General features: G+C 34.6%; 1 protein-coding gene across 10 annotated transcripts in view; it reads left to right on the top strand.

Annotated features, from left to right (window-relative positions):
- The window catches only part of LOC115216924 (protein PRRC2C), a 75,179-nt gene that overhangs the window by 44,595 nt on the left and 10,544 nt on the right, over window positions 1-20,040 (top strand). For 8 of the 10 annotated variants that reach the window (XM_029786452.2, XM_029786437.2, XM_029786427.2 and 5 more), the window contains 11 exons: window positions 3,581-3,731; window positions 4,399-5,007; window positions 6,921-7,027; window positions 8,872-9,044; window positions 9,949-10,165; window positions 13,181-13,482; window positions 15,708-15,794; window positions 15,943-16,113; window positions 16,235-16,476; window positions 18,241-18,715; window positions 18,938-19,108. In XM_029786452.2, the coding sequence (XP_029642312.1) occupies window positions 3,581-3,731; window positions 4,399-5,007; window positions 6,921-7,027; window positions 8,872-9,044; window positions 9,949-10,165; window positions 13,181-13,482; window positions 15,708-15,794; window positions 15,943-16,113; window positions 16,235-16,476; window positions 18,241-18,715; window positions 18,938-19,108 (2,705 nt within the window). The remainder of the gene's footprint in view (window positions 1-3,580; window positions 3,732-4,398; window positions 5,008-6,920; window positions 7,028-8,871; window positions 9,045-9,948; window positions 10,166-13,180; window positions 13,483-15,707; window positions 15,795-15,942; window positions 16,114-16,234; window positions 16,477-18,240; window positions 18,716-18,937; window positions 19,109-20,040) is intronic. The other 2 variants (XM_029786428.2, XM_029786461.2) reach the window with 2 other exon arrangements.

Here is a 20,040-nt window from a genome sequence, read left to right as displayed (position 1 = left end):
TTGATTTCACTTGCCTCAGTAGTCTTCACAAGCAATGAATGAGGGGTATTCATAAATGGGCTGGTTACAACCACTGGTATAGGCCATGGGCTATGGTCTCACTTGGCTTGTTGAGTCTTCTCAAGCACAGCATATCTCCAAAGGTCCCGGTCACTAGTCATTACCTCAGTAAGGCCCAATGTTCGAAAGTTGTGCTTCACCTCATCCCAGGTTTTCCTGGGTCTACCTCTTCCACAGGTTCCCTCAACTGCTAAGGTGTGACACTTTTTCAAACAGCTGTCCTCATTCATTTGCAAAACATGACCATACCAATGCAGTAGTCTCTCGTGCACACCACATCTGATGCTTCTTAAATCCAATTTTATTCTCAGGGTGCTTACACTCTGTCGTGTATGCACACTGACATTACACATCTAGTGGAACATACTGGCTTCATGCCTTGCAAGCTTACGCATGTCCTCAGCAGTCATGGCCCAAGTTTCATTGCCGTGTAGCATGAATGTTCACATACATGCGTCATACAGTCTACCTTTTACTCTGAGCAAGAGAGGCTCTTTGTCACCAGTAGGAGTTCTCTGAACTTTGCCCAGGCTATTCTTATTCTAGCGGCTACACTTTCTGAACATATACCCCTGCTACTGACTTGGTCCCCTAGGTAACAGAAGCTATCAACTACTTCTAGTTTTTCTCCCTGGAATGTGACAGAAGCTGTTCTCTGCACATTTTCAGTGTTTATGGCTCCTGAGCATCTGCCACATACAAAAACTATCTTCCCAGTTAGCCTCCCTTTGAGATTACTGCATCTCTTATGTGTCCATAACTTACACTGGGTGCATCTTATAGAGTTTCTACTTACGCCTTTTCTACAGATTGAGCAGGGCCATTTACCTGAAGGGATTTGTGGTTTGTCTGCCTTCCTACTTATTAAGACTTTAGTTTTAGCTAGGTTGACTCTAAGGCCCTTCCATTCTAATTTTTGCTTCCACACCTGAAACTTTTCCTCTAGTTCTGATAGTGATTCAGCAATTAGAGCAAGGTCATCAGTATAGAGGAACTCCCAAGGGCATCCTGTCTTGAATTCCTCTGTTATTGTCTGGAGGAATATAAGAGGGGGCTGAGGACTGATCAATGGTGAACCCCTACCCCTACTTGGAATTCTTCACTGTACTTGTTGCCAACTCTCACCAAACTGCATCTCATCTAAACTGACTCTCTCCCTAAGTAGTTGGGCTACGACCCTCTCGGTGACCTTCATTACCTGATCCAACAACTTGATACCTCTGTAATTATTTGTATCTAAAACGTCACCTTTACCTTTGTAGCAGTTGACTGTAGTGCTGCTACACCAGTCATTGTGTATGACTCCTTCATGTATCACCTGGTTAACTATATGAGTGACTAGGCTATAGCCGACACTGCCAGGTATTTTGAACATCTCTGTGATGATTCCTGGTGGACCGGGGGCTTTCCCTGTCTTTACACTCTCAAATGCTTTACCTACCAAGGTACTGTCAATTCGGATAGCTGGTCCCTCTCATGGGTCAACATTTGGCAGACTCTCTTTCTCCCATTCATTCACTTTATTGAGCAACCTTTCATAGTGGCATCTCCAAACCTCTCTGTAGCCTTGTTTAATGCAAGTGAACCATCATCCATGTGGACACATTTCTCTCCTACGACATCACGATTCTCTCTTACATACTGTCTTGCAACAAAATATACCTTAAGTCTTTGGTCCTCAGAGCGCTGAACATTGGCAAATTTTGTCTTATCTGCTTCCCCTCTGGCTAATTAACCCTTTAATGTTCAAACCGGCCATATCCGGCCAAAATATTTAACCTGATTTATATTGAAACTGACCAGATCTTGCCTCTCACCTCAGCCCTACCATGTCATTCTAAAACTAAAAAATAGCATCACTGAAATCTCTAAACTACAAGATAATACATGATTAATTCAAAACAATGTGAATAAACAAACATCACACTTGACTGAATAATCTGAACATTAAAGGGTTAAACCTCTCCCCTAGCTTCCCTTCTGGCAGTCTGATACAATTCCCTGCTACCACCCTTCTTCCAGTCCTTCCAAGCTTGTTTCTTTTCCCTAATAGCCCTGTTAACAACATTGTTCCACCACTACGTTACCTTGGGTCTTGAGGGGACTTTGCACTATCCACAGATCTGGTCAGTGGCCCTCCAATTGTCTTCCACATCATGTCCCCTTCTATTTCGTCGAAGGCTTCAAGTAATACATCTCTAAATCTCTGTCCATTTGCAGGATCTTTAACCTTCCAGACCCTTCTCCTCCATGCTGGTCGTCATCAGGGCATCCATTTAGTGCTGATCCTGAAGTCGCTGACTACTAGTCTGTTGTGGGGTACATTATTCGCCTGGGAATGTTTTGGCATTTAATAAGCAGCCATCTTTCCCTTTTTCTGGCAAGGATGTAGTCAATTTGGCTAGTGTGTCTGCCAGAATGATAGGTGACAAGGTGACTGGCAGGTTTCCTGAAATTAGTATTGGAAACCATAACATCACTTGCATCACAAAACTCCCTGGTTCCCTCCTCATTGTGGGAACCAAAACCATATCCTCCATGAACAGCATGGAAGCCCCCTGCATGTTGTCCAACATGCCCATTGAAGTCACTAGCCACAAAGAGAAGGTCCTTGTCATTCGTCAACAAGCTAGTCTGCAAGAGGGTGTTATAAGAATGGTCTTTCTGTCCATCAGGTAGTCCCGGCTGAGGAGCAGAGGTAATGGTTGCTAACGCATGATGTATCACTTAATCTTAAGTATTCTATCGCATACTCTGACTACCTCGACAACCCATTTCTCTATAAGAAGTATACCCACGCTCCTGACCCCATCAATGTTCCCTGCCCAGAAAATCTTGTACCTGTGTCCTTGGTCTGTGAGGAACCTAGCGGAACCTCCTCTCCACCTTACTTCTTGGAGGCAGCACAAATCTACACGTAATAAAAATAAAAAAAAGTTTAAAAGTAATAATATACCTTTATAAGTACCCTAGAAATAAATGTATCCACAGATTGATGCTTATATTATACTAATCCAAACAGTGCTTGTGGCTTTGTTTGGATTAGTATGTCAACCACTGTAAATGCTATAAAAACAATTTTGTTTAAATAAAGTTTTTTTTAAAATAATTTAAAATTGTACTCGCTCAAGAGGCTAAAGATTTGATGTGATTTATTTTTGAACAAGAATGCTCATTGTTTCTACAAAACCTCCCCTGAAATGAATGAGTGAGGATTTATTTAGAAATTGCTTTGATAAAGACCGTTCAAACAGTGTACCCAATAGTGGTAAGGAATTTTGTAAGGGGGCACAGCCTCATCATCTTCGAAATCATATCATTTGTTTTTAAGCTGCTTGAATATATTAGTCATGTACATGAGAAGCAAGTGATCAAGCTAGTGCAATACCCATCTACTAGTCTAAAGCCGGCTTCTGTAGGTTTGTAATAAATAGCCTTGTCATTTTTGCAGTAGTTAGAAATAATATTTTGGAATTGCATCATAACCTATTGCGTATGCTTTTTTTTTTTTTTTTTTAAGGTGGCCCGTTAATACGAAGTAGAGGGAGCAGATTTTATTCTTCTCCTCCTTCAGCCCGAGGATTTGGACGTTACAATGCTGGCGGAAATGGTAGTGGCAACAATGCTAATGTTACTCGAAATGAAGAACAGGAAAATAATCGTAACACTAGGTAAATTTTGAATTATCTCACTCTGCTTTTTCAAATAATTATGAAAAAATGTAATTATTTTTACAACACTTTCCTATTGCGGTTGTAATATTAGCTTCTACTTGGGAACATTTTCAAGGTTTTTGATTATTTCACCTAGTTTCTATATTGAAAAATAATGTTGAAGAAATGCTTTTCTTTAAGGTTCCATTCCTTTCATTAATTTTCCTTCCTTATAGGCTCTATTAAAAATATTTTACAATTGAAATATTAGAAATAATAAAGTATTCGAAACCTTCTCAAATGAAAGTTAATTCTTAGGTTTGCATTAAATAATTTTTAATTCTACATGTTGAAGTGCAGTTAATATTGTCTCACTGACTCAAAAGTAATGGCATATTATTAATTTTAGATACATTAGTTTGATGGTAGTACTTATATTTTGTACAGATGCTATTTAGATAATAATCCAGTTGTAAAATGCATTGACATTTTCTTGCTAATCTCAGGAATTTTAAAATTACGAAGAATGTTTCTGTATATAATATATGCAACTTAACAAACCTTTATGGTTTTATTTTTGCCTATTGTGGGTTTATTTTCCCTTAAACTACTTGGACTAAATTTGAGTTTGATATTTAAGTATAAAACAAAATTTTTGATTTGGCAAAATAATTTTTGGAAATAGTTTTATTTCTTATGGTAGGTCTCGCCGTCATGAACGCGCTCCTCCTCCACCACGATTTGCCCGCAGAGGAGCCTTCAGTGAACGCAGTCGTGGTAACTTTGAAAGAGGTGGGAGAGGTAGAGGCCGAGGAAGAGGTAGTAGTGTTGCTCCTGCAACATATAATGCCAAAAAACCAACATTGACTAAACAGAATTCTTCGGACTTTGCAAATGAGGAGTGGGAAACAGCATCAGAAAGCAGTGATGTACTTGATAAAAATAGAGAAGCTAAAAATGACTCGAAAGATAAGGATAAAAAAGAAAATGTTCCTGTAAAGAAGAGCTTTTCTAACCAACGACCTGGGAATGACCGCCAAAATCGCAGAGGGAATTCAAATGATGCACGAAAATCTCAAAGTATGGAGCGTGGAAAGAATTCTGTGAAAGAGAAGTCACCGAATGCGACAAAAAACGGTTCAGCTCCCACTAGGTCTGGTGGGAGCTCAAATACTAAAAATAAGACCATCAATGCAAACCGGAAAGAGAACATTGCTGCGGTGTACCGAGTTGATTCAATAGTGCCAAATGACCCAACTGCTATCAATAATGCATTTAATAATCTCACAAGCAAGTGAGTAGTTGAGTATTTTTATTATTATTATTGTTAAAGCAGTGAGCTTGCAGAATTGTTAGCATGTCAGATAAATGTTGGCATTTTTTCCAGCTCTTTAGTTTGTGTTTAAATACTTCTGAGGTCAACTTTGCCTTTCGTCCTTTTGGATACAATAAAATAAAATTTGCTGACCTTGTACCAAAATTTGAAACCATTATTACCTTTTCTCTCCTCCCTTCCCCTGATCCATTGTATTTTCTCTTATGCTCACTTTACTGTACCTTGAGAGCTTGCTCTGGTACTCCTCAATGATTATCTCCTTGCCAGTTGTTCACACCCACCCTTATCTAAATGTGGGATAGCTGTAAATTTCCTCTATAGAAGACAATTACAATTGGCTATCAAAACCTGGCATAAAAACACCACCTCTTCATTTTTTCCCCTGTTCTTTTGTTTTGCAAGTTACGTGGCAACCTCACTAGTGCTAGTGTCATGAAAAGCAAAAAAACACTCAGCATATGATGTAAAGTGGGTAGTATTAGGAAGGGCATCCCTAGAGATTATGCCAAAGCATAGCACAGCCCTGCAGCTTGCCAGATCCTGTCAAACTGTCCAACCTATGCCAGTATGGTAAATAGATGTTAAATGATGACGACGACGACAGCCAATCAGCAAGCATTCCTAGTTCTTTGTTCAAAGACTACCTAGGTCAGCTTTGCCTTTCATAATTTCAAGGTCAATAAAGTACCAGTGAAGTACTGGGATCATTGGCATCATCTAACTCTTCCCCTAAAATTTGTTGACCTTGTACTTAAATTAGAAGCAATTTCTGTTAATATTAGTAATATAAAATCTCATTAACATTGGACATTGGATTGATGGTGTAAGGAAAAATTTACTCTACTCCTTAACATTCTGAATTCAAATCCCATTGAGTTCAATTTTCAGTTTTTGGAGTCAGAAAAATAGAGTATCACTCGAGCACTGAGGTCATGATGGCTGTCTTGTTCCTTTATTATAGAAAAATCATTTTTCAGTTTGTTACACCCCCACTTTTAGATTTTTAAACTCTAGGATTAGAGGTGAGCATTATACGAGAACTGTTTTTTTTAATTTTTTAAATTTAAAAAAATTTTTTTTATTAAAGCTCTTAACATAGACAATTTATGTTCCTCAAAAATACAAACATTGGAGTTCTTTTAAATGTTTCTTTATTCTAGAAATCTAAGATGCTTTGAATTTTAACATTTTGGTTTTATAAAAAAAAAAATTTTTTTGAAATTGAATGTTTTTGATTGTTTTGGAATAAGCACTTCTGCCTCTGCCTCCCTGCCTTTTTTTTTTCCCTACTTCCACTAGGAGAAAATATTTTAAAATAGTGAAAATTTTCTTTCAGAATTGTCATCCTTGTAAAATAGTGGTCTTTTCCTTATGTAATACAATTAAGAGTTACCTTGCAATGTAATTATATCAAATTGATACATTGAAGGGAGAATTGCCTGATACTTGTAAAATGTCAAGCCAATCTATAGAATTGCTTGATGGTACATATAGAACACTGAAGGTCAGAATTTGAAAGTGACATGGCTTCTGTTTTTAACATATTAAACTCCCATCTAGTGTCTTGTTCAGTGATTCAAATACACATGCCCACATAAGACTGTAGGGTGGTGTTAGAGAGAAATTTGCCTACCGTTTGGTCAGTAGATTAAGATCAGCTCATTTTTCAAAGAAAACTTCTGTTAGTGTGACACTTTTTAAGATCTTCAGAACATCTAGTTTTTTAGTGGATGCTCTATCCTGTTGTGAACAAATTTATTAATTTAGTTTGAAAAATATCTACAAAAATTACAAAGTATTATGCTTTCACTATAGTACTGAAAAATTTGGAGTAAAGGACAAAAGGTTTAAATCAAAATTTTATTTATAAGGTGCAAATCCCAGAAGAAGTCTGATTTATCTGATGTATCCAAGCCACTGAAAAGTGAAAAGGAAAAAAAGGATGCTCTCGCTAATATTGACATAAATAACTATGCAGGTGAGTGAAATAATAACTTGGTTCTTTTTCTCAGAAAAGCTCTGAAATAATGTTGCACACTTTGATATGTACATCATTACAAATTTGCTTTGCTACCCCCACATGACCACAGCTCATGAGCTGAAACTGATTCAATCCGATTCAACAAAAATTTGGTATAAAATGAATACTATAAAATCTTTAAATTACATCATTGTTGGTTGTGATGCTTTACGAATGTCTCGTATACACACACATAAAATCACGTGACCTTTTACTAAATGAATTTAGTTGGAACTTGTTCAGTGTTGCATTTTGAGATGAGTCCTGGAGCTTCCTTAGGTTTCACTAGTGAACACAGAACTTCAGTTGTCTGTTCGTATGGGGATGATGGAGACTATAGTGACTGGTAGACAAGTAGAGAGAAATACATGTTGTGAAAAGTGTTAGTTGAGGGAATAACATGCTGAGCAATGTTGTTGCAGCCACATAACTATCATCAATAAACAACCCTCCTCATCACCACCACCACTACCACCATATACATTCTCTTTTTTCTATTTTCCTGTCAATTTCTTTTCTTTGAGTTACTTCCCTTAGCATTGCAAACGCTAGCTAAGAATGTGCTGTGGAAGTCGTGTATATCTATATGCTTAAATAAATGCTAAGAGCATGTGTGAATATAAAATAGTGTATAATTCACCTAATTGACCTGCACTCAATGCATTAACATCTATTTTCTTCTAGTCTCTATATAAAGCTAATGACATTGTCTAGTTTACTACTTCGTGCACATTCTGCTTTGCGTAGTTTATTCCATATTCAAATACACTTCATTATTTTGATAGTACTGTACTTCTATGAATATATGGAAATGAATCGAATTCTTAGTGGCAAAAAACTTATCCAATAGTGTGGTTGAAAATAGTTTACACACAAGTTCCACTTGGTATGTAGCTCAACTTGCTAATCTTTCCAAGTTTTCTTCTCCACCTTTATTTCTTTGCTAATGGTTTATTTTCACCACTAGACATGTTGCAGAGAAAATATTTAAAATATATGTCCTGAAATTTGAGGTATTTATGGGCTTAACATTTTGTTTGCATAATTTAACCTCTTTGAATTCCTTTTTACTATTATAAAAGTCGGAAATACAAGTAGTTAAAATTTTGTTTTGTAGCCATGTGTATCTAGGTTCCAGTTTCACATGTTGCACCCTCAAGTTCACCATATTTTTAGGTAGAAATTTGGTCATTGTGTTTTAAATATGCTTGTGTTCACTGAATTTCAATGTGGTAGCAAGGACGAAAAGGTGTGCCATAACTTTCTAAAGGGATGTAATTCAGGCAAGTTGACGAAAATTACCAGTACTAGTATGAATATAATTGAAGGCTCCCTCTTGGCATGGCTGCAGTCTGAGTGAATCTGTAAAAAATAGCCTTGCTTGAGTAAAAACTTTTTGTAACTTGTGGGCATAACTTTCAGGGGAAAATAAATTGGAGGGTAAGTGGTTCATTAGAATTTCAATTCAAATTGTCATTTTCCCTAAAATATTCTTCCTATTTTCACAATTGAGGTATTAAAATGTTTCTTTTTGGATGGTCTCCAAAAAAAAGTACAGAAAAATATAGATTTAAATATTTAAAAAAAAAATTCAGTGATACCTACTAGTACTGCATATTAGCTGAGGTATGCTGCTACTCAAATGACATACAGAAAAAAATATTTTGATCTTTTTTGTTGATTGAAAATTGGTTCAGTTTTCAACTCCTATTATTCAAAAAAAGAACTTAGTTTTTAAAAAATATTGGTGCTTTTTGTATGTTATAGTGTCAATTTTTGATATTTGTTACTTTTTTTTCTAGGTGTTGTAGTTATTGATGATCAACCTGAAGTTACCATTGATGATCCCAACTTCCTTTATGAAAGCAATGAAGGCTTTCAGGAAGTTAAGACTAAAAAGTCTCTGAAGAGCAAGCAAAAAGCATTACAAGAGGCTGAACAGCGTAAACAATGTGAGCAAAAGAAGGAATTGAAAGTAAGAAAATTTGATTGTCTCTAAATAGTAAAACTTGTTAATACATATTTGGCTACATCTTTGACATTCTTTGACTTTTTCTGTGCAACCACAATTTAATTAGTTTATTCTAATTTGTTATCTTTACTACAAATCCCAGCTAAATCCTATTGTTTTAAGTTCATGATGATTAGGTTATGGGTAAAAGGTTTTGTTTTATGAATTTACTCTTTTTTTCTAGTGTTTATTTTGAGATTAGCCCTGATCTAGGAGACTGGTCAATGGCATTTCACCAGTGACCATCCCATAGTATATTTAGCACCACATATGGTCCGTCATAGTAATGTGGGATTTGTGGGGGACATTTAGCTATTTCTAGTAAGTTGGCAATGTTATAGACACACTTGTCATTTGATTTTGTTTTCAAATTGCTTACATTTATAGGTCTTGGTTAAGGGAATATTTTTTACAAATACTGTATTGGTTTTCTTTGAAGAAAATTTGTTTTTTTCTTGTAACAATTACCAATTCTTCCAGACTGTAACCCAGACCATTTCTCAAATGTCTTTTTAATGCTGTTATATTCATTAATGCATGTCCTTCAACCTTTTAGCATTCAGAATATTCTGTCAAGTGTAATGGTTATTTATTTACATTATTTTGAATTAATCAGGCATTAATCTTGTAGCTTCAATATCTCAGTGATGTAATTGTTTAGAAGACTTTGTAGGATAGATGTGAGAGGCCAATTTTGGCTGCTCCCTACAAAAACAAGTAGAATATTTGGAACCATTTTAAATGCTGAAGGATTAAGTGAAACTAAGATTTCAGATTAATTTTCTCTTTAGCAAAGAGGTTCTACCTTCTGACAGTATTTATTTTATTTTGTTTTGCATCTATTATTAATTTTTGAATTCTTTTTCAGGTGATTGCTAAAAAAAGGGGAATGAAGGGAGTTGGTAAAGCTGGTTACAGCAAGTTGCCTCCTCGTTTGGCTAAGCAGAGAGAACAGAGAGACCGTGAACGAGAGAAGTACTCTACTCTGATGCCAAAAATTGAGAACTGGGATAACAAATTAGCCAACAACATTCCTCCTCCTGTATCTAAGACAGTCACTCCACCTAACGAAGCAGGTTCCAAAAGTAAGCTACTGCCCTATTACAACTTTTACCTCACACCGTTGACATTTTCTTGAATGCTTTGGGGGTTGGGGTGGGACTTTGATAAGTTATCATGATGTCACATTGTGCCAGTAGTTTTAAACTTGACATTTTGTACACATTTTACATTGACATGAAATTTAAATTTTTACATTTAAGTATTTGTGTTTCAAGACATAATAATGCTTTATTATAAGAGTTTGAATATTTCAGTTTGCTATTTTTTCCTCAATTGTTGGCTATTGCTATTTTACCATTTGATGCACATTTACAATAAACTTTGTAATTCTTCAACTTGTTCAAATGTTTATCCTGAGCAGACTATCAAAACGTTTTGTAAAATGTACCTACAAGTTGTCTCTATTTAGTTTATGGAAAAATTATTTTTTTTATATAAGTACATAGTTAAATTTTTCAGGTTTGAGTTGCAAATCTTTGTTTTGTGTCTGAATGCTATTCTTGATTTGTCTGAATACTGATTCAGTTTTAACTGATGTTGTTCATTGCACTCCAAGGAATTTCATTGGAAACCAAGATTGATTAATCAGCTGCAATCTGGAAATTTCATCTTCATTAGGGGATTGTGACTTTTATTATTGGAGTGAAGAAACAAATTTGAATAAATATTTTTAAAAGGTTTATAGTAGTTGTATTTACTTGAGAACTAGTTATGTAATTAGCAAATACATTTGGCCTAACAGTTAAATGTTTTAAATATTCCAATTGTGGAAATAGTAAATGCAATTTTGTACATTTAATCACTTCTGATTAAATGCTTAATTGGATGTTCATACATATTTGTATATGAGTCAAAATGATTTAAGAATGTTATGTATTTAAATTGATTTAAACACTTGTTACTGTTACCAATATTTTTGATCAATATTGAAAAAAAAAATTGAGATTTCCTTCTAAGATACAAATTTATCTAAAGATTTTTGTTATTATGAAAGGCCTATTCATTTATAGATATTTCTGTAGATGAGCTAAGCAAATCTTTTGAGGTTCACAAATAATGTACTATTTTCATCCATGTAATTGAGCATAAGTGGGCAGATTTGTTTTCCTTTTATTTCTCTATGCGGTTGCTAGTAGATTTTTGTTATCAAATTATCTTTTGTTCCAGTCATTGGACTGTGGTCATGCTGGGGCACGACCATACAGAAGTTTTAGTCAAACTAATCAACCCTACGAGTTTTTTTGCCAGTCTGCTAAGTTATAGGGACGTAAACATACCAACACTAGTTCTTGAGTGGTGTTGGAGACAGATCCTCTCACACAGATTTTAAATGGGTTTCTTTTGGTATCTGCCTGCCAAATTCACTCAAGGCTTTTTATTGGCCTGAGGCTACAGTAGAAGGCACTTGCCTACAGTGCCACTCACTGGGACTGAATCCAGAAGCATGTGGTTGGGAAGCAAACTTACTTCACAGCCACGTCTCTACCTATATCCACCCCCCCCCCCCCAAATTTGTTTTTTAATAGCCAACAACAGCATATTGCTACTGGCAATCACTTCAGCACATGTGTATATTTCCACTGCTTCTAAGATCAAACTGAACAACTAGTGTAGGGAAAAAAAATATGGCCTTGGTTAGGGGAGTGTTAAATTCCGTTCATTGTATCTCAGGCTATCCTGGCTTGCACCACTCTTTTCTCCTGTATAAGAATCAAACTTGCAGCAGTACTTGTTTCGTGAATCTTCTAGACTTTCTCGTTTCCTTGGTTTGCTCGGTATGTATTTTTGAAAATGTATCCAGCCTTTATAACATATCATGTCTTCATTAATAGACATTAATCTTCCTGATTGGTAAGGTTTTTTAAATGTTGTTTGAGCAGTGATAGGGAGGGTCTTATTTTAAATAAGAAATTATAGTCTTCTCCATGTATTAATGCTGTTGCTGGTCTCTTGTATATAAAAGTGTTGTTATAACTTCAGAAGGCATTATTTTGAAATGCTGGTTGCCACGTATTCTTGTAGTTTGTAATTCTGGACTCTTTCTTAGTATCCCATGATAGTGTTTATAGTAAAACGTGCTTCAGTTTTCTTCAGGCATTTATGAGATCATAACCTGATTTTGTTTCTTTCACAGTTGTGTAATGGTTAATCTCCAAAGTTATTGTCTGGAATATTTCAAATGATAAAAATAAATGATTATTGCTGTCTATGTCAGTCTTTTGTATAAAATTTTGGAGAGAAATGTTTTAGTTTCCATTTCTATTTTGTTTCTAGTATAAATTAATCACATTCATTATTGGTGCTGTTTTTTGGAGTTGGTGCTATTACTATCAAAATGCTATCTTGAAATGCATGGCAATACTTGTTCAATTTTTCATTTGATTTTTACCTCTTCTGTTAAAAATCCTTCAGATTCAGTTCTAGGAATATAAAACTGGTATCCATTTTTCCAAATGTAAAAATTTGCAGAAAATATCCCAAACATTTAGAGGTTACAAATTCCATATTAAATGTCACTTTAAAGCAATTGTTTATCTATTGAAATCATATGTTATCATGAACATAAATAACTTTACTTGCATTGATATTCTCATTTAAATATGAACTGGTTATTTTGGGCAGTTTAGTGTTAAAATCCGAAAATTATTACATGGTTACTTAGTGACAAAAGGGCTGACTAGCTGGAATACTTTTTAGGCTTTTTTTTTCTTCCCTTCTCCAAGTTGAAATGTGATACTTATGAATGATTTAAAATCATTTTTGCTTTTGAGGAAACTGAAAATCCCTAATGCATTCAGACTGGCAAGGAAAGATTTGTATATTAACTAGCAAAGTTAATTTCAATTCCATTAGTAATCTCTAGCTTGGTCATGCATGAACTGTTAAATTTTTCTCACACAAGCAGGTAAGGTTTATAGTATCTATCTTTGAACTATGTTTTCTGAAATACTGAATAGTTGCAATTTGATTCATCCACCTTTTATATTAAAAAGAAATTCGTTATTATTGATGATGGCTGCATATATTCATTTTATTAGATTCTGTAAATGCAAGTGCTGCAGTTCTTCCTTTGGGTTCTACTGCATTTCAAACACCAGCTGCCAACCAGCAGACCAGCTCTCTACCTGCTGCGACCACTGTGGCGGTTCCACCTGTAAATGCTTGGAACAAACCTATCAACATCTCCATCACTAATGCTATGCACAGTTCCACTGACATGAGCTATGACAAAGGAGGAGACCAGCATGACAGCGGTATTGATGTAAGTGATCCACCAAACTCTACAGCCTCTTCAACTCGAAGTTCTCCAAGTACTGAAAGTAAAGTAAAGGCAGAGCTGGTAGGTACCTCTGTAAACTTAGACAAACTGCTGTGTAAGAAGCCAGCAACACAGCTAAAATGCATGGATAGTGACACTTAGATGTATAGCTATTTTTTGTATGTACAAATTTTTTGTCTTTTTATCTTTAATTGTTGTGTGCTTATTTTCAATTCCTTAGAGTTAAGAAATATTTATGAGCAACAATTTTAGAATTGTGCTGTTTTACATTGTCCTTTAATGGAAGTAAAACTTAAATATTGAGAACACAAATAGTATTTTTGTTTCCACTCTAGCTAAAAATATTTGTGCTGTGTTTCTGTTGCTTGTGTTACTGTTTTGTCCAGTTAATAGATTTTGGCAGCTTCTCTTGCATGTTTGTAGCATTTTCTTATTATAATTGTAAATTTTAAAAACTTAAATCTGTCATTTTTAATAAAATCAACAAACCATTTTGGGGTTTAAATTTCTAGTTGAAAATTGCATTTGAATTTAAATTTGCTTATTTGTTATTTTGAGTTAATTTATGATGAAATGTATTATCAGTTTCAGATGTCAAAGTGTTAATCATTTATTTATAAACTTTTAAAAATGCCAAAAAATTTAGTATTTTAGGTTTGAACAAAAAGTATTAATTTCAAAACCTTTCATTGGTTTTGTAAATTAAGTTTTGAAACAATCTTAAGGTAGCTTTTCATGCTAACATAAATTATTGGAGCCAAATACTAAATATTAAGCATTTATTTGTTTTGTCACTTCTGCTAGATAACTTATTCTATTTAATCACAGCTGTATCTTCTATTGAAAATCACAGCTATCATACTTTATTAGAATCAGTCTTTTCAGATCTTGTCCAGTTCCTTGAGAAAAATTAAGGTCATTATTCTAGTAATCTTTGTTATTGATCTTAAGTGTTAAAAAAAAAATCTCAAACTAATGTAGTGAGTTCACCAGTGTTGCTCTCTCAATAAACCTGATTTACTCAAGTTTTAGTAAGATTTTGGAAAGTATCCAGCCACAAACAGCTTCAATCAAGCCTTAAACAAAAATGTATTAAACATATTACTGGCTAGATCAAGAATCTTCGCTTTACCTGTTGAGCATTACATGCCAAGATGTGTAGGAGGCTATTGTATGATAATCCTACCTGTTCATGTAAAACTGAATGAATGGTATATCACGCTATCCTTGTTAAATTCGTACACATTGGTAACTTAAAATATGTAGTAATTTATTAGTAGTATTGAATTTTAATAACCTTTCTGGCTTTGTGTTTAGTTCAAATGTACATTTTATATACAATCTAATTTTTTTTATTCAGCTAATTATATTAGCCTTTATTTATTTAGTAATTACTTTGGATTAGTATACATATGATGAGTTGTGCATATACAGATGTCTATTTCCTTCATCTGTAAAGTGGTCTTGATCATAAGTCTAAAAAATTTTCACTCCAATCCTATAATTCATGATTCAATTCCTCCAAGAAGCCTTTCATTTTGGAAAAAAAAATTTCATTTCTGAATTTTGGCTTCAATTTTAGATCTTTTTGTTTTTATGGTTGTTTCTGAAAGTGAAAGAATAAAAAAGTTGTAATTAGTTGACCATTGTGATTTGAATCAGTTATCCTAGTTTTGGTGATAAGGAATTAGTTGTTTGTAGTTCTACCTGATTATATATTCATTTAATTGCAAATTAAAATAGGTATTTTCTTTTTAGTACCAGCTCTGAATATTTAACTTCTCCCTCCCTCCACTTTTTTTTTGTGCTGCTGTTTTATGACTATTTGACTTAAGAATTTTTTCTCAAAAGGCTTTCAATAATGCACTTTTAATTTAAACTTGGAGCTAAATGTTAACTAGTTAATCATATCATAATGAATCGTTAAAATAGATTAAAATATGAAGATACAGAGACTAAAATGATATTTTTATATAATTGCAATCATAACAGTTTAGATTTTAATGTATTTTATTTTGAAGTTTTAAGCTATTTTTCTATAAAAGCTTAATTTTACAGCTAACAACTTCATTTTATATATTTCTTAGCTGCATAAAATTTTAGTTTGTTACTTCAATTTTGCTCTAAATACTCATTTATGAAAATATAATATTGCATATGTTCTCATTAGCTGAAAATATGCAACATTTGGCTCATAATTACATTTAGAGAAAGCATAATATACATGAAATGTTGGAGGGATGTTACTTTTTGTAAGTACATTATTATTGATTTTTATTTTTCAGCCAGAAGATAAAGGAAATAAGGAAAAAAATGATACTAGGGTTGACAAAAGTCAGTATGAAGCTCCAAAACCACAAAGACAACCACGGGTTAGTATTTGCATTTTGGGTATATTTTGGAGAATTTCTAAATGTGAAAGTTTAAATCATTTTCAATAAGGTAATTGATGCATTCTATGATATGCTGAAGTTTTGATGATTTTCTTAACATGTACTTTCATGAATTTTCTCTTTTTAGACTAGTCGTAATGAAAAAGTAAATGCTAAGACTGTTAATAATGAACGAAAGGACTCAGAGCCCAAAGCTAATAAGCCAGAAAACAAAGAAAAAAGTCGGAGTGGTACTTGCGTGGATCGACCAGAAGCTCTTCAACTACCGCCAAGTTTTAAAGAATCTTTTCTCCGGAAGGTCTGTTTACATTCTAGCTTCCCTTTTGTGCTAAAATTTAAAGAAAATTTCTTTTCATTCACTTAAAAAGATACAATGTATTTTTTATCGCTTTCACATTTTAAAATATTTTTACTTCTAGGGAGAAGATGCCTCTGAACTTGATTTTACATTTGATGAAACATTGGCTAAGCTCACAGAAACAAAGAAAGAAAATAATTCAATTACCGAGCCATCCAAATCAGTGTCTATTTCTACTGGAAGTTCCAAATCACAAAATTTGGAGTTAAATACTCCTACATCACCAGCTACAGAAGACTTGAGCCTTAAAATTGCATCAGTTAAAAATGTGTGGGAGAAAATGCCGACTGTTTTTGAGCAGAGGTATATTTAAACTATTTAATATTTCATTAAAAGCTTGAGATTTGTTGTGAAAATAATTTTAACGGGTGTCTTCATTGAATAATAAATATTCTTAGTTGTTTCTAAGATTTGGGATTTTCTTGGCTGCAAGAAATATTCAACAAAATGCCACTTAAGCACCTATCGATTAGATTAGCTGACCTAATGTACTTCATAGTTACCAGAAAATGGGATGGATGTGTGCAAATACACTTTGTTTGGTGAAGAATGTGCTACCAACATAAACTAGTTTAGTGATTCCGAATAGGAGGTTGAACCTTGACACAATTTGCTGAATGAAGCTATGGAAGTTTACAGATTCTTCTGTTAGGGAAATTCTGCTTAGACCAGAAGACAATGGCAAATTACTGTAAGCAACCTGCAACAAGCTACAAATCAGATGTGTGCTTGGAGCAAGGTCTCAACCAGAGAGAAAGTGACATGATGGTGAAATGTTGCATTAGAGATAAGAGCCATTAAAGCTTGTCTCAGTATCAGGTAGTCAATACTAGAGAATTTACTTGCAGGTATATAGTACTGAGAGAGGCTGGCAAGAAACGTTCTGTGAGACGAGAATCAGAGGTGTAAGGTGTTCCAAATTGCAAAATATATAAAGTAAAATGTCATCAAGGACAAAAAAAGAAAAAAAAAGAAAAGCATTCAAAATTATAGCAGCATACTTCTGCTGATATTGAAGACAGGTTTGGAAATTATACGCTATACAAGATAAAGTGGAATCTAAGACTGGAACTCTTTTATGTTAATGATTTAGTTCTCAAAGTTGAATTTTAAGATTTAGAGAAGAAAACTACAAGACCTAGAATTGAGGGTATCACGTTATTGTTAGGACCCATAGAGGTTGAAAATTTGAGTAATGATATGAAGGCTGGGGGGAGCAGTTACACTTTCAACTAGTTGTTGAAATTTAAAAAATATGGTATGCACTAGTCATTCTGGTAGTGCAGAGTTTAAGACTGGCTGTCTTTGGAACTCCTTCCTGCTGATGACTTAGTTCTCGAGGTTGAATTTTAAGATATAGAGAAGAAAATTACAAGACACAGAATCAAGGGGTACCCAGGTAAACCAAATAAAACCAAATTTTAGTGAGCAAGAATAAAGACAGGACTCATTGGCTGCCATCTAATAAGTTGTGGCATTCAGTATGGAGAAAAGATTAAGAATTCCATATTATAAATTATGGGTACACAAAAGATTTATTGGAATCAGGGGTGGGCAGACCAAAGATACTTTGTTCATGGTAGATATGCAGCATTAGTTCCTAGTAAAAGCTCTTGTGAAATAAATAGATTCAAATACCTTGAAGCAACCTAGAAGCAGTTTAACTTTTATGTAGGTTTTCCAATTGGTAGTTGAAACAGTTATCAAGAGTAGGAAAAGTTTAAGAAGCTATTAGCTCTACAAGCAATAAATGAAATCTCTAGAGGAAAATGTCAAGTGTATGATACTTCCAAGACAGAATGAGGCAAGCATGCTTCACTAGATATATGTAACGTTAGTGTAAAAAAAAAAACCTCCTAAAACTGGGTATTGGAAGAATTGGATATGGTGTTCAAGAGAGATGATGTCTGGTAAGGGCATTTGATATGTATGGAAGCCAACAGTTGGGTAAAGAAAGCACAAGCAATCAATGTGGAAGGGTAGTGTTGAATAGTGTGATTTTAACAATACATATTGGCTTAGTTGAGTATATTAATACATATCCTGTAATTTTAACTTTATTTTCAGTATCAAGAGCAATGGCCCCCAATCTTTACTTAATGTCAAAAATACAACTTCTTCCGAAAGTAGTGTTGCTGTTGCTGTGCCACAGCAGTTATCTACAACTCAGCAGCAGCAACAACAGCAGCAGTCTACGCAAGGCACGTATCCTTCCTATACAAGTGATAGGGACTCTTCTAGTTCAACTTCTGTTGCTGCTGCTGCTGCTGCTGCCAGCTCCACTGCAGCTACTTCTACAACTGTTAATGCTGTGGCACAGTCTGTCTCATTGGATGGTGTGGACCACATGGAACCTGTGATGGGCATGGAGGAGACCTCTGTCAACAATACTGCTCTCGCTCCTTCCCTGCCTCACCATGGACCAAACCTGGTTTCTAACTCTCAACAAAGTATGGCTATGTCTCTAACTGTTACCAGTCATTTGCCAAGTAATGTTGGTGATTCTAAGCCATCTTTAGTGGAACAGAGTAACGTTTGCAAAGTGAGTATATTTTTCTCATCTAAAAATTGTAATTTCCAGTTTTCATATTTTAATCAGATTGTTCATTTACTTAATGCATGGCATTTGTGATGGTGTAGTAAATAGTATCTTAATGAAAATAGTCTACTTTTGCAAATGTGGTATGTACTACATATTTAGAGGAAGTATGATACAACCTATTTCTTACATTTCATAGAAAGAAATACTTATTTTTTTAACTAGGTTAAACCTCAGCAGCTCCAACCACAACCCCAAGAAGTGCCTGGTGTGGCGAACAGCAATGCAAACCTGATTCCAAGTTTACCGATTCCTAGTCCACCCATTCAATTGTTACCTAACCAGCTTCCTCCGTATCAGCTGAATTCTTCACAGTTGTTGACCCAAGAACCGAGAGTAAGTAAATCTAAATTTGTTTATGTTAAATCCCTATTCCCGTGCGATCCCACTGTGTACACTTTGGACAACTATGTTGTGACTAGAATTTTGTAGATGAAAACTGTACTCCATATTGTTCTCTCATTCAATTGCATAAACATGAATGAGATTTCAGTCTGCTTTTCTTTTTCTATATATTTGCAAAAAGAGCCATGCTTTCTGAATGAATTCCATTATGTTATACAGATGTTCCCTTGTTACTCTTGCCATAAGAAATAGTTAACCAGTGGGTGGTCTATTAAACCGCTGTAATCAACGATACTGTTGCTTACTACATGTGACAAAATATAAATTGGAGTTTGGATACTTGTGATCCATGCAAGATTTGTTATTAGCAGTGATAAGTGAAAGTTTGAGAACTGAGCATATCACTACATAATTATGTATGAAATGATATTACACTTGGCTGGTTTTGCCAAATATTATTACCTCTGCCAAGGAAGGAGGTAATGTTTTCATCGGCGTCGGTTTGTCCGTCTGTCAGTTTCTGTGCAAAATAACTCAAAGTTGTGAACGGTATTTGATGAAACTTGCAGGAAAAGTTGGTAATGACACAAGGAACAGATGATAAATTTTTGGTGGCATTGCTGTTTCCAAAGTTTATTTTCGTTTCTCTATTAGTAATTTTACTCGCGTATCTATCCTAAAACGAGCTGCATGGCGAAGGTCTGCACTCTGCGATTGCTTTTCTAGTTAGGTAAGTTTTTGATGCATTGATTAGTGAAATTTTAATTAATCAGCTTTGCTATAATAGATATCCCTGTTGCCAACTTTTACCTGTTTTGAAGCAAGGTAATATTTCCACATGGCCAAGCATGTCTTTGAAGAATATTGGAAATGAATGACACTGCTTATATGAGGGTGTTACATCATGCAATGTCAAGACAAGG

This window comes from Octopus sinensis, linkage group LG1 (assembly GCF_006345805.1).
Source record: "Octopus sinensis linkage group LG1, ASM634580v1, whole genome shotgun sequence".
Taxonomy (NCBI): domain Eukaryota; kingdom Metazoa; phylum Mollusca; class Cephalopoda; order Octopoda; family Octopodidae; genus Octopus; species Octopus sinensis.
This window is presented reverse-complemented; position numbering and strand designations above follow the sequence as displayed.